Here is a 15751-nt window from a genome sequence, read left to right as displayed (position 1 = left end):
GGGATAAACCAAAGAACTTATATGCATATATATACAACCAACCTACACGGACACTAGGCTGGGGTGACACTAGGCTGGGGAAGGCAGAAGGAGGGTGGGAGGGAGAAGGAAGGGGTCAATGGGGAAATAGGGAGACATCTGTAATACTTTTAACAATAAAAAAATAATAATAATAAAGGAAAAAAACACTGCCTTATGATGTTCCCAAAGTATGAGAGCTTCAACTTTGTCATTTTTGACTCCAGCAATGTTACAGGCTTAATTTGCTATAGGACTCACTTGTTAGTCTTTTCTGATGGTCTAAGTTTATCTGCAGAGCTCTCCTCCAACACCGTATTTCAAATGAATCCAATTTTTTCTATCAGCCTTCTTCGATATCCAATTTTACTTTTATAGTTGGGCTTAAAAAAACCTAGTGCATAGCCCAACCTGTGTGGCTTAGGGGTTGAGCATTTACCCATGCACCGCGAAGTCACCGATTCAATTCCCAGTCAGGGCACATGCCCAATGGGGGGCATGCAGGAGGCGGCCAATCGATGTTCTCTTTCATCGATGTTTTTCCTCTCTCTCTAAATCAATAAAGGAAAAACATATTTTTTAAAAAAATTCCATCCAGTAAAATCTTCTATGTTAAATTTCTTTGTTAAACTGTACTTACTTGCTTCAGAATCTAAATGGCTGGTTCATTAATCTCACAATTAAAATTCTTTAATTTCATATTTACAATTACACAGAGGGGTTCTTGACTGATTCTGATTGTCAAGATTCCCTTCCAACCAAAAAGACTATCATTCTTAATTCCCAAGATAACACTCAAGAATACAGACTCCCGCCCAGCTGGTGTGGTACAGTGGTTGAGCATCAACCCATGCACCAAGAAAGAGGTCTCAGGTTTGATTCATTGGCACATGCCCAGGTTGTGGGCCCAATCCCCAGTGTGGGCATGCAGGAGGCAGCCAATCGATGTTCTCTCTCATCGATGTTTCTATCCTATCTCCCTGTCCCTTCCTCTCTCTCTAAAAGAAAAAAAAAAAATCAATCAAGAAAAAAAAAAATACAGACTCCATTTATTAAAAACACACTAGATTCCTTTGGGCTCTGGGTCACTACATATAAACAGCAATTAAATTATTAAATTCACCAGATAAAGAGACTATTATCTACAAAGGTATGTAGATTTAGAAGGTATAGCTTAGATTTTTGTTTTGAAAGTCAGAGATCTATTGCCAAATTAAAGAAAGGGGTTCTAGGGAAGAAATCCACCAAAAAAAAAATGATGGCTTTTGACTTCCCAAAATTCAAGTACAGAAGATCACAGCTTGTGTTGAATTGTTAGAAGTCAGATTTTCTAAAAGCAGAATAGAATGCATAAAACCTTTGAATGCCCTTTCCAGTACTTATTTGAGTCTGGATCCTTGATTTTGCATTATCTGATCTCCATGCATTGGCTATTAGGCATGTGGAGGAAGGTAAATTCAATTATAAAAAATGAGAGGAGAAGGAAACTGAAATATAATCCAATGCTAAAGGAGCCCTTGGCAGAAAACACTGGTAACCAATATTATTAAGATGTAGCAGACACCTTCTCCACACTGCCCAAAACAAGACGGATCATTTTAGCTATTTAGAAGTACTGAAACATCCGTGCCTTTTTTCCTAAGGCAAAACCCAAGTTTTATACATATATTTTTTAATTCAAATGTTTTCTCTAAATTATTCATACATCTTCCCAAGCCTAAAATAATTTTAATTTTCTATATAGAAATATTCTACTTTAAAAAGGAAAGCAATCAACCTAGCTTTCTAAAATACTGAAACTAACCCTGGCCGATTTGGTTCAGTGGCTGGAGTGTCAGCCTGTGGACCAGAGGCCCGGGTTCGATTCCTGCTGGGGGTGCATGCCTCAGTTGTGGTTTGTCCCTGGCCCCAGTTGGGGTGGCAAGTGGTTGATGTGCCTCTCTTGCATCAATGTTTCTCTTTCTTCCTCCCTCTCTCCCTCCTGCTCTGTCTCAAGATAAATGCAAAAAATAAAATAAAATAAAATACTGAAACTATAAACCCAGTACACCTAGGCTGTGGGTTGTTCTTCTCTAGGAAGTATCCCTATATTGTCCCACATCAAATTCGAACGACTTGTAACAGAGCTCAGGAATCCAAATACCATATATAGCCAGACAATAGATATTTGTGGTGTTTTATGGAAAAGATGGTTTGACAAACAACAAACTTAAATAGATGTCACTTTCCAAGATCTAAAAAGGAGAAAGATAAAACAAATAAGTGAGCTGATTAATCACAAATTGAAGAATGGTATCCATGTGATCAATTATGATATGTCCCAGTGTTTCAGGTTCTTAAGTCTGTAGCATCCAAATACTTTCCAAAAAATATTAGGACACTTTTAGAATTAGGAGGAACAAGAAGAGGAGATCATTTTCACAGATAATTTCCAATTTTTTATGACTATTTTTAGTAAAAATAAATAAGAAAAGATGTATGTGAATTGTTTCATTTCATCCTTGTTATTTACTGTCACTGTATCAATGAGAAAAGGATTAAACTGTAATAAGTTCTAAAAGAAACACTATAGTCCTGGCCAGTTTGGCTCAGTGTTTGGAGCGTCGGCCTGTGGACCAAAGAGGCGTGGGTTCGGTTCCCGCTAAGGGCACATACCTCAATTGCAGTATGTCCCTGGCCCTGGTTGGGGTCATGTGGGTGGCAACCCTCGATGCTTCTCTCTCTGTCAATGTTTCTCTGTCTCTCTCCCTCCCTTTTCTATCTGAAGATAAATGCAAAAATGTCCTTGGGTGAGGATTTAAAAAAAAACAACAAGCCCAGCCACTGTGGTTCAGTGGACTGAGCATCATCCCATGGACTGACAGGTCCCAGTTAGATTCCCAGTCAGGGCATATGCTTCAGTTTCAGGCACAATCTCCAGTGGGGGGCATGCAGGAAGTAGCCAGTCGATGTTTCTCACATCAGTTTCTCTCTCTCTCTCCCTTCCTCGCTCTCTAAAAAAAAAATCAATAAAACATTTTTTTTTTTAAAACTCCACCATAAAAATTATGATCCATGTTGTTCCTCCAGAGAAGAAACCACTTAAATTATTCTCAGGCAAGAATACAAATAAAACCAAATTTCATTGTCTTTGGAGAGTTAAATAAGAATGATACAAAAGAAAATCAGTAGAAGCCCTCTTAGCTGACCTTGGAACTGGATTAACTGATGCTTACCAGGAACCAGAGGTGTTTATTCTCAAACCTGTTTATGTCAGTTGTACTTGTAATAACAAGACTTAAAGATTACAAAACCAATGAAATAAAACTTCAAAAAATAAAAATAAAAAAAATGTTGAATGCTCTGCAAAGACCCAATAAAAGCAAGTTGCTTTCAATAAATGTAGTAGAATTAGGTAAGTGACACAACTATAAAAGATTATTCTCCCAGTTTGTAACATATTCTGGACTCAAACTGTTTAACAAATCTTTAAATTCTCTCTCTGCTTTAAGGAATCTAAAATTGGGAAAACAGTGGTCTCAAAGGAAAGTCTTTGACCTACCTACAACGTAAGACTGGCCAGGGAACATACATTAATATGTTCTACAGTAAAGTAAGATGTTTAAATTATTACGTATCTATTTTATCATTCATCACTCTTATCACTTAACTACTGGTTTCAATAAGAGGGAATATTGTATCCTCCAGTAATCAACTAGAGGAACACAATTTAGAACATTAGAAATAATATTCAATGTCAACAATTATTTTTCCTCATACCAATCTATAAGAAATCTCTAATCTATGGATACATGATGTGGATTTATTCAGATACACTGCCTAAGATCTTTAAAAAATGAAAAGGAAGACATGTCTTGTGATGATATAATTTGATTTCAGTTTTACATAAAGCAAACCTTGGGATGACTCACCAAACTTTCACATGACTACCCCAAATAAATACAAAGCTGTCTGTCTTCTACATGTTAGCCTTTAAAGTAATTATTAAATATTTGCGCCCTGGCCAGTTTGGCTCAGCGGTTAGAGCGTCGGTCTGCGGTCCGGAGAGACCCGGGTTCGGTTCCCGCTAAGGGCACGTACTTCGGTTGCAGTTTGTCCCTGGCCCTGGTTGGTCGTGCGGGTGGCAGCCACTCGATGTGTCCCTTCACGTCGATGTTTCTCTCTCTCTCCCCCTTCCTCTCTCTCCCTCCCACTCTATCTGTACAAAAAAATGGAAAAATATCCTCGGGTGAGGATAAAAATATATATATATATATTTGCAATAATTTAAATATTTAAAATAACTGTGTTAAAAAATGTATTTTCTTTTTGAAAATTTACCTGAGTCAAGGAAAATAGAAATAACTAAGTGTGTAACAAATAGAAAACTGGGTATTAATGAATTTGGTTATTCAATTCTGAAGCAAACCAAATACTGTATCCTAAAGAATTATTATTCTTTCAGTCACTATGAAAATATTTTATTTTTACTATTATGCTCTAACACAAGCCAACTTAATGACTATAAATAATAATATTCTAAATAATTGTATTATTCTAAATAATATTAAAGGACTGAGGGGAAAATATCTTGCCTCTAAATGAACATTAACAACATATTTTAATCCAAAATTATCTGTCCATTTGACTTTCATAATTGTATAAGTTCCATAGCTCATCAACACCAAAGATAGCACACTATGCAAATGATATTTCAAAATAGACTTTAGCACATGATGCTCAATATACTATGAAAATTAAAATTTTTCTGCGCTCCATTATTTATATGAATCAATAATATATGTGGCTAAGATCCTGCTGGGTTAAATCAGTATCTGAGATTCTCTTCTTCATTAAAACAAAAACAGAAATAAACACACACACAAAATGATGACTGACCAGAGGAACACAGTTGGATTTTTTAAAATTTATCTCTAAAGTAAGTAGTGTCTATGGATTCTACATTACACATATGATATCTTTGTAATTAGGGATATCATTTTTATTTTTAAAAATAAGAGTCTATAAAATATCCAAGTCATCAATTAACCACAGAGATCAGAGTAGAGGTGGGAAAAATAAATAAAAGAATACATCTTTTCTCCCTACTCTATTTTCCATCTCTGTCATAAGCTACTGTTTATGATATGTGGTATGCCTCCGTTGTATTTGGATGATTAAATAGTTAAAATTCACTGAATTAAATGAATCGAAGAGATAATAAATGTTTACTGAACAACTAATAAAAATTTACTGAACTACCATGTAACAGGTTCGTAGTTAGCTATTATGGGAATATATAGATGAATACAGCAGAGTTCTTACCGTTCTGAAAAACTAACAACAAAATATTATAAGAGCATGCAGGAAAGTGAAATCAATTCTGGATGGAAGAGAAACAGACAGATTAAGTGGGAATCTTAAGAAGATTATTGAAAAAGGTTTTAAAAAGCATTTGAGGCCTGGCCAGTTTGGCTCAGAGGTAGGGCATTGGCCCGCAGACCAATGAGTCGCGGGTTCAATTCCAGCCAAGGGCACATACCTCGATTGTGGTTCATCCCTGGCCTTGGTTGGGCACTGCAGAAGGCAACCAGTTGATATGTCCCTCTCACATCGATGTTTCTCTCTCCCCCCCACTTTCTCTCCCTCTACTCTCTCTGAAGATAAACAGAAAAATATCCTCGAGTGAGGATTTTTTTTAAAAAAACCATTTGAAATGGGCCTCAGAGAACAGACAGATACTATTTATTATTTTTTTATCCTCACCCGAGGACATTTTTCCATTTTTTGTTCAGATAGAGTGGGAGGGAGAGAGAGAGAGAGAGAGAAAGAGAGAGAGAGAGAGAGACATCGACATGAAAGGGACACATCGAGTGGCTGCCACCCACACGAGCAACCAGGGTTGGGGACAAACTGCAACAGAGGTACGCGCCCTTAGCAGGAACCGAACCCGGGTCTCTCTGGACCGCAGGCCCACGCTCTAACCGCTGAGCCAAACCGGCCAGGGCAAACAAACAAATTTTAATACTGTTAGGCAAAAATGCACAAAAAAATCAAGCATTTTACTTTACAACCACCTTTACTTTATCTCCCAATTTCTTCTAAGTAACTACAGACAGTGAAAAGAATTATCTTTCATATGGGGTTCCAAAATGAAAAAAGACCTTAAAAGTACTTTAAAATAAAGAAATAATAAAATAATTATAAGAGTTATCTAATAAAATGGGAGATAACAAAATTATTTTGATTTTTAGAAACATGAACCATTTATAAAGACATCCAGCTTACATCAGAACATCTCAAAATCTTTTTTTTTCTTTTTCTTTTGGTATGTGCCCCTAGTGGGAATGGAACCTGGGACTCTCTGGTCCACAGGCCGACACTCCAACTGCTGAGCCAAACCAGCCAGAGCTCAAAATCTTTTAAAATCTAGTGCTTAATGCCAAAATAAAGGGGAAACATGAAAAATTAAAGTTACCTGTCACATTCCAAACTCAAGTGTAATCATGATGAACTAGCTCGCTCTTAAGAGCTTGTAATGATTATTAAATGTATGTTTTAGAAACAAAAAGATTACTGAAGTCATAATTTTTTTTCTTAGAAAATATCGTTTTTGCTAAATTCAAAACAAATAATCTGCTGGCAAAAGTAATCCTTTAGAAAACTGAATTCTATGATGAAGTAGTCACTTCAATTAATGAAGTACAGAAATAGCCTTAAAGAATCTTATAGATTTTTGTCCTATTCTTTAAATATTTAAAAACATTTTTGAGAGAGAGAGGAAGGGAGAGAGAGATAGAAACATCAATGAAAGAGAAACATCAATTGGCTGTTGCCAGTACCCACCCCCCCCAACTGGGGATGGAGCCTTGCAACCTAGGCATGTGCCCTGACCGGGAATCAAACTGGTGACCTCTGGGTCCTTGGGACAACATTCAATCCACTGAGTCACACCGGCCAGGCTTTATCCATTTTTTTTTTTTTTATAAACCAGAAAGGGCATTAAAATATATATGCAGATTACTCAGAAACTTGTTTCAATAAATCTTTTTCAGATTCACTGAACACTCCCTTATCCCAAATATTTACCAAATCAATAAATTTCCACATATTACTTTCTGGTTAGAAAAGACCTTAAAATTACTTTCAAATTAAAGAAACAATAATAAAATGATTATAAGAATGGATAAGAATTATCTAATAAAATGAGGGAATAATGAAAAGGCTGTTTGATTGTTTTTAGAAATATGAACCATGCACAAAAACACTCAGCTTACATCAAAGCATCTCAAAATCTGTTTAAGTCAAGTGCTTAATGCCAAAATGGAAGGGTAAAAAAAAAAAAAAGAAAGAAAAATTAAATTTACCTGTAACATTCTGGACTCCAGTGATCATTATCATTTTTTTATGAACTATCTGCTTCTAATATCATTTTAGGGGAAAATTGGATGTTTACCCGTTACTATTATACTTTAAAAAGTTCATAAAGCTAGCCCTGGCCAATCTGGCTCAGCAGTTAGAGCACTGGCCCACAGACCAGAGAAGCCTGGGTTCAGTTCCCGCCAAGGGCACGTACCTCGGTTGCAGTTTGTCCCCGGCCCCTGGTTGGGGTCATATGGCTGGCAACCACTTGATGTGTCTCTCTCACATCTATGCTTCTCTCTCTCTCTTCCTGCCTCCGTTCTATCTGAAGATAAATGCAAAAATGTTCATAAAGCTAGATGTATCTTGAAGTATTAATGCAATAAGATATGATATAAATTATGATATATTAAGTTAAGCTACAAAGGCATGAAAAGACTATCAGAAATAAACATATATTCAAAGTATATATCAATAAAATAAAAATAATTTAAAATTTTAAGTTTAATTAAAAATATTATCCAACATAACAGTAACTTGTGCCCACTCTGCATTTCCTCTCTGTATCAAAACTTAGATACATATGTAAACAAAATCTATTCATACTGGTACTTGTATGAAAATGAAAACAGCAAGATACATTAATTAAAACTAGGAAGAAAATTTGAGAGCTGGGAATCAAATAAAATAAAAGCCACCAACATTTTTTTCCTTTAAAATTTCAGATGATGTTCACTACAGCATGTTTTTGGCATCAAAACACTGGAAATATTTGTGTTTTAGTAAAAGACTTCTTTAAATCATAGAATAGTATACAGTCTTTAATAAGATATGAGCTGGAATATATATAGATGTGTGTGTGGATATATATGGCCTTCAATTAAATACATACACACACACACACACACACACACACACACACACGACAGATAAGAACAGATGCCTATAATGTATTATGGGGGGAAAGACACATCACAGAATATCATGTATAATATGATTCCATCTTAAAAAACAAGAAACATAATTTATTTATATATGCATATAAACTAAACTGCTAACAAGGAAAGAATTTTGGCACTTTCATTTTTTATGATGAGTATGTGTAAGCTTCATAAGCATACAGTAGGTTCTCAACAAATGTTAAGTTTTCTTGTTATGGCTATTTTAAAAATAAAATAATGTAATATAAAACTCATGTTTGAAAATGACTATGATCTTGATTTACTCAAGTAAATTCTACAAAATATAATTTAAAATAAACATTTTCCAGTTAAAAGAATTTCAGTAAATGTTATCAAAATTCAACACTAAACAATCCCCCAAACTGAAATATTTAATTATTTGCAACAGGGGTTAGCAAACTTTTCCTATAAAGGCCAGAAGTAAATATTTTAGGTTTTGCAGACATACCTCTGTTGCATATTCTTTTTTTCCCAACAACTCTTCAGGAATGAAAATATATATATATATATAAATTCTTAGCTCAGATCCACAAAACAACAGGCTGCAGAATATCTGCCTTGTTGGCCATAGTTTACCAACCACTGATTTATATCAACAAATAATCATCTGGAAGTCTGATAGTTTAAATAAATTACATCAAAGCCATCAGAGATCACAATAGGGTCAGTTTTATTCTTCATTAAATAAGGTAAGGTTGCATTATAGCAACTTAAATTACAAATTAATAAATTAAATTCTATTAATATACTAGACATTAATCAAATTATGAGAAAACACAGTAAGTGAAATTTCAAGTATTCATATTACATAACCATGATCATATGTGCACCTGCAAAGCACATATATCCACTTTAAAAAGTCAGCTGAAATTGCAATACTACACATCAAAGCTCAAATCTTTTATAATAATTAAAACCATTGAACTCATTTAAATAATCAAAACTAGTTAGTCATTTATTTTAGATGTCATCAACCCTTGAAAATTAAGAACTGAATTTAAAGGCTGGTAATAATTACTGGGTTTTAATTTTTTAATTTGTAAGGGTGATAATAAAATATTAATTAATAACCTAAAATATACTTTACAAATTTATATTCTTGAAAACATTTGACTATTTACTATGTCAGCAACCATCACTAGAAATTTGATTATACTTCTTTTGTCTAAAAGATAGCTTTTATACATTTGATTCTGTCTAAATTGAAATTACTGTCATCTGGATGCTATTACCAAATGTAAATTTATTATGAATAATAAACTGGGTCTAATTAAAATTCTAAAATAAAAATGTATCCCCCAAAAGTAACCAAATAATCATTATAGAATAAGCTTACCTAGACTGGTGGGTTTTATCAGTTCATCCAGTAAATCATAAAATGGTAATTTTTGAAGTTTTATATCCGGATGGACTGGGTGAAGAGCTGATGTAAGGTGTGGAAGTTCCAGTTCATGTTTAGGTCCCAGAAGAGAAACAGGGAGTAACGGTGATGATGCAGGGTGACCATCATAAGTGAGCTGTGGAATGGTAGATGGAGACAAAGTTGCGGGCATAGGACCTGAATGTACGCTGGGGATGGATAAGTCCGCAGGCGTCATGATTTTCTGGGGGAACCTCCGCCTATAGAGTTCTTTAATTTTCATTTGTACAGCAGGACTGCAACCAGCCTTTAGCAAATGCAGGGCTTTTGTGAGAAGTTCGTGTTTGCGTCCGTGCTTGTTTCTTCCAGCGTAGCCCAATAGTACTTGAAGTTCAGAAACTCTAAGGCTCATAACCATTTGCTTAGAGACAAAACAAAACGTAAAACATTAGTTTCCAAAAATAATTTAAAATATTAACCAATACTTTATTATAACACTTTATCGTTTGTTTAAAGGCCAATACATTAATAGTCAATTCTAGTCATCTCAAACTTAGTTTAATAATTTAACATAAGTAACTAAAGAAAATTAATATTCATAAATTCAATAATCTCTACCCAGGGTGATGAAAGATGCAAGATTATTAAGCACATCTCACCTCATCCCACTGTTTTGATGAAACTGTGAGGTATTTATCAAGCACTTACTGCGTCTCCTGGAGAACGCTGAGTGCTACGTGAATGGCAAAAGATAATAATGAGCCCTCAAGAACATTTGTAAGTATATTGCCCTGGCCAGTTTGGCTCAGCAGTTGGAGCGTTGGCCTGCGGTACAGAGAGACCCGGGTTCGGTTCCCGCTAAGGGCATGTACCTCGGTTACAGTTTGTCCCCTGCCCTGGTTGGTCGTGCGGGTGGAAACCACCCGATGTGTCCCTTTCACGTCAATGTTTCTCTCTCTCTCTCTCTCTTCCTCTCTCTCCCTCCCGCTCTATCTGAACAAAAAATGGAAAAATGTCCTCAGGTGAGGATAAAAAAAAAAAAGTATATAAGCATTATGTAAGTATTATATAATATAATTATATAAGTATACATGAAACACTTCAAACATCAGATGTATACAGGATATAAATAACATATTATCAAGTATTACATTCTATACTAATTCTAGAATTTGTAGGACTTAAACTATATCTTTTTTGACCCATTATATATCAGATACATTTGATATTTTCATATGGGCTGTCATTAAATCTTCCAACTCCAAAAAGTATTATCCTTCTTGCTTTACAAATGAAGAAACTAGTTAAGAAAGGTTAAATAACTTACCTAACTAAGGCCACAGAGCCACTAAGTAGCAGTCAAGATACAAACCTAGTTATGTATGATTCTAAAGTCCATTCTCTTCCCACTAAACCATTAGGAAAAGGGCAGCGCTGGAAACATTACTGAGGCACTCCACTGGCAAGGCCAGGCAAACAGTCCAGGGATTCAATCCACATGCCATAATATGTAAGGCTATATAGTAAAGAAATCTATTTAACTTTGCTTAACCGTGTTCCCAAACTGATTTGGTCATTGTTTCTCTTTTTCCCCACAACTAAGAGAGACTGAAACAGAAAATGTCCATCTATATCAATCCTCTCACTTTAAAGTAGAGGAAAATGAAATCCATAGAGAAGAAATGGCTTACTCAAGATTATACATCTAATTAACAGCAAAATCCTGACTTACTGCCACTGACAGGGAGGTGATTAGGATGGAAGACACATGTAAGCTTACCATTTGCTATTTGCCCAACTGTTTTATCTCCTCACCTCATACTAAATACCAATACACAAAAGTTAAACTGCCTTCCTTAATTCCCCACGACTTCAAGATGACAGCCTCCCCAGTCAATCTCCTCTAGAAGTTCTTTGCAGATTGCAAAACAATCAAATTAAAAAACAAAATAGTGAGAAAAAGAGTGTATAAAGAGCTTTATATGCAATATTGCTGGTTAATCAAAGAAATGTAAGCTCTTCTACTTCTTTGGCTTACAAAATGCTTTGTTTCCTCAAATTCCAGCTTTTGCCCATTAGGCCTGGCAAAACAAGTGACTCTCCTCACTACTTTTACTGGCTATTTTTCTTATCTTTATTTTAGCACTTATCTTGCTGTATTATAATTTTCTGTTTATACAAGTGATTCCATGACCAGACTAGGTCCACTAGGGCACTAGGCCATGTTACCCTCAGCATCTAACACTAGGGCCTGACAACAGTAGAAACTCTTCAAATGCACGAAGAGAGGAAGGTGGTAGAGGGGAATCTTTATTTTAATTTCTTTTTAAAAAAATATCTTTTCTTGCCCTGGCCGGTTTGGCTCAGCAGTTAGAGCGTCGGCCTGCGGTCCCGAGAGACCCGGGTTCGGTTCCCGCTAAGGGCATGTACCTTGGTTGCAGTTTGTCCCCAGCCCTGGTCGGTCGTGCAGGTGGCAGCCACTCGATGTGTCCCTTTCACATCGATGTTTCTCTCTCTCTCTCTTCCTCTCTCTCCCTCCCGCTCTATCTGAACAAAAAATGGAAAAATGTCCTCAGGTGAGGATAAAAAAAAAATCTTTTCTTTACTGGTTTTAGAGAAAGAGAGGAGAGAGAGAAACATCGATGAAAGAGAACATCAATTGGCCACCTCCTGCATGCCCCTCACTGGGCAAGTACCCTAACCAGGAATCAAACTGGCAACCTCTTGTTGCATAGGACCTCTTGTTGCATGGGTCCATGGCTCAACCACTGAGCCACACCAGTCGGGCTTTACTTTCTTTTTTATTTTTTTCTGTATTGATTTTAAAAAGAGAGGGAGGGAGAGGGAGAGAGAGACAGAAACCTCAATGAGAGAACATCGAGCAATCGGCCACCTCCCACATGCCCCCCACTGGGGACTTGGCCCACAACCTGGGCTTGTGCTCTGAAAATATTTTAAGTCAAAAATATTTGCATTCAATATACACCTAACCTACTGAACATCATAGCTTAGCCCAGCCTACCTTAAATATGCTCAGACTACAATATCCAAAAAACGCTGACAACACAGTACACTGAAGAGTACTAACTGTTTACACCCTGGTGATGGCAGGCCTGACTGGAAACTGTAGCTCACTGTAGTTGCCCAGGATCATGAGAAAGTATCTTAACCAATACTACTAGCCTGGGAAAAGATCAATGTGTATGCCTTTAGCACCATTGTAAAGTAAAAAAATCATGAGTCAAACCATCCTAATTCAGGAGCCATTTGTATTTATTATTATTATTATTATTATTATTTCTAATCCTCACCAGAGATTGTTTTTCCATTGCTTTTTATCTTTTTTATTAAGTCTATTTTTTTAATCCACACCCGAGGACATTTTTTTCCATTTTTCAGACAGAGTGGGAGGGAGACAGAGGAAGAGGGAGAGAGAGAGAGAGAAGAGAGAAAGAGAGAGAGAGAGAGAAGCATTGACATAAAAGGAACACATTGAGAGGCTGCCTCCCACACGACCCCAACCAGGGCTGGGGATGAATCGTGACCGAGGTAGGTGCCCTTGACCAGAATCGAACCAGCAACTCATTGGTCCATGAGCCAACGCTCTAACCACTAAACAAAACCGACCAGAGCAAGTGTGTTGTTTTTTTTTCCCCCCTTTATTGATTTTTTTTTAGGGAGCAAGTAAGAGGGAGAGAAAGATAGAAACATCAATGAGAGAGAACCTCGACTGGCCACCTCCTGCAAGACCCCCACTGAGGATCTGACCCACAACTCAGGCATGTGTCCTGACTGGGAATCGAACCAGAGACTTCTTGGTGCATGGGTCGACGCTCAACCACTGAGCCGCACCGGCCAGACTCCATTGCTTTTTAGATAGAGTGGACGGGAGGGAGAGGGAGAAAGAGAGACGAGGGGAGAGAGAGAGAGAAAGAGAGAGAGAGAGAGAGAGAGAGAGAGATATCGATGCGAGAGAGACACATCAGATCAGTTGCCTCCCACACCACCTCTATGGGAGGGGTGGGGTTGAACCTGCAATTAAGGTATGGGCCCTTGGCCAGGAATGGAACCTGTGACCCTGAGCCAAAGGAGCCAGGGCAGGAGCCATCTGTATTTAGATACTACTGGCCTTCCTAGATTGATTCTCTAATTTTCCTTTACTCTATTTTTTCCCTTACATTTTATATTTCTTGTCTTCTAAAAAGCTCTATCTTCTGAAAGATCTCAACTTCTTCTCTTTCATTAAATTTTTATTTCCATAAGCTCTTCACTGTTTACTGCAAATTTCCTTTTCTTTTCCCTACATCTTTTTTATTTTCCATGAATGTAGTATCTTCTCTCTGAGGATATAAATTAGGTGTTTGACATTGCTGTTGTTTTCTTCTGATCTGCAGTATCTCTGTAACCTAAGTTCTTTTTTTGCTATTTGCTTTGGTCTCTGCCTTTCATGCTTGACATTGTCTTCAAATGAGAGAATCCTTGGCTCTACGCTTCTAAGAGTAAGGCACTAAAAAGATGATTTTCAGAAGATCTGTGTAAGCAGACCAGGGTACTTCATTCTAGAAAAACTAGGTAGGAACCTGGCTATTTTGAGGATTCCTTTATTTTCCCTTTGTCTGATCACTTTTGACAGAAAGGAATCCTCCAGACCTGGCCAGTTTGGCTCAGCGGTTAGAATGTTGGCCTGGGAACCAAAGGAATCCTCTAATCTCCATCTCTGGCAGTATAAGGTTGGCTTCCAATGTTCTCAGGGCAGAGTAAGTGAATGGGAAGAGAGAAGGGGGAAGTGCTTATAATTAAGTAAAACATTTCACTTAATCTCTTCAGATATATAATAGTTTACCAACACACACACACACACACACACATTCTTATACAGGTCTGGCTTAGCAGTTAAAGTGATAGCCCATGGACCAGAGTCTCGGGTTCGATTCCAGTCAAAGGCAAGTACCTCAGTTGCAGTTCAGTCCCTGGTCCTGGTCAGGATCGCGCAGGAGACAACCAATCAATGTGTCCCTCTCACATCAATGTTTATGTTTCTCTTTCTCTCTCTCTCTCTCTTCCTCCCCCCCCCCCACTTCCTCTCCACTCTATCTGAAAATAAATAGGAAAATATCCTTGGGTGAGGGTTTTAAAAAATAAAATAAAAAATATATACTTATACACACATGTATGAGAACACTTTTCCAACTACATAGGCAGAAAACATACTCTGCGAAAAACAAATACAAGCCAATATTCAAGCAATATTAACAAGTATTGTAGACAAGAGTGCTTTTGCAATTAAATAGAAAGTGTTTGTTTTATTGTCTCATTAGCTATGACCTTCCATTATTAAAGGTCATATTGAAATTGTGAATAAGAATTAGGTACTTCCTGTAAAACAACATAATTACTCTCATTCACACATCCCACTGCAGTGGTTTAAAGGATTAGTCATAAAGTAGGCTCTATTATTCTGAATCTTTATCTAGTACCAATTTATAACCAATTGTAAACCAAAATTAATTCTAAAGTTAGACAAAATAGGCATTTAACAATGTCATAATACCTCATTTTTACTTTCTATCCACAAAAGCAAAGACATCATCATAAATTCTAACATTGCGCACAGTAAATCCTGTACTACAGTACAACAAACATATTTAATTCATTATTTTCAATTTCAAAGTCAGATTCTTCATTCAATGAAAATGACTTCTGGACCATTCCTAATCTTCTCCATTTGAAGTAGTTAACAAGCAGCTGTTAAATTAGCAATTTGTCAACAGTGTCCAGTTCAACCAGAAAACCTAGTTAGACAGTTTCTACTAAAGCAGCAAATCAAGTTGGTTACATACTTCTCCATAATCCTGTTCCACTCAATTTATCTTGTTTTATTTTTTCTCAATATAAGATGACTGAAAATGACCTGTAGTTCCTACTCCGATAGCTGATCATTCTCCTCTCCTGGTCTATTCTGTCACACTGGTGGCATTTAGCTCCCACATAATGACAAAATATGGAGTTCCCATTCCCCTTCAAGCAAAGCATAAACCTAGCATTCCAATTGAAATGGTGTACCACGGCT

At 36.6% G+C, this 15751-nt stretch overlaps 1 protein-coding gene across 13 annotated transcripts in view; it reads right to left on the bottom strand.

Annotated features, from left to right (window-relative positions):
* The window catches only part of PIAS1 (protein inhibitor of activated STAT 1), a 149082-nt gene that overhangs the window by 103660 nt on the left and 29671 nt on the right, over positions 1–15751 (bottom strand). For 9 of the 13 annotated variants that reach the window (XM_036245440.1, XM_036245422.1, XM_036245448.1 and 6 more), the window contains exon 2: positions 9658–10102. In XM_036245440.1, the coding sequence (XP_036101333.1) occupies positions 9658–10102 (445 nt within the window). Of the gene's footprint in view, positions 1–9657; positions 10103–10340; positions 10360–13859; positions 13879–14632; positions 14652–14849; positions 14870–15751 lie in introns of those variants that run through there. The other 4 variants (XM_036245506.1, XM_036245512.1, XM_036245495.1 and 1 more) reach the window with 4 other exon arrangements.

This window comes from Molossus molossus, unplaced genomic scaffold, assembly GCF_014108415.1.
Source record: "Molossus molossus isolate mMolMol1 unplaced genomic scaffold, mMolMol1.p scaffold_m16_p_1, whole genome shotgun sequence".
NCBI classification, from domain to species: domain Eukaryota; kingdom Metazoa; phylum Chordata; class Mammalia; order Chiroptera; family Molossidae; genus Molossus; species Molossus molossus.
This window is presented reverse-complemented; position numbering and strand designations above follow the sequence as displayed.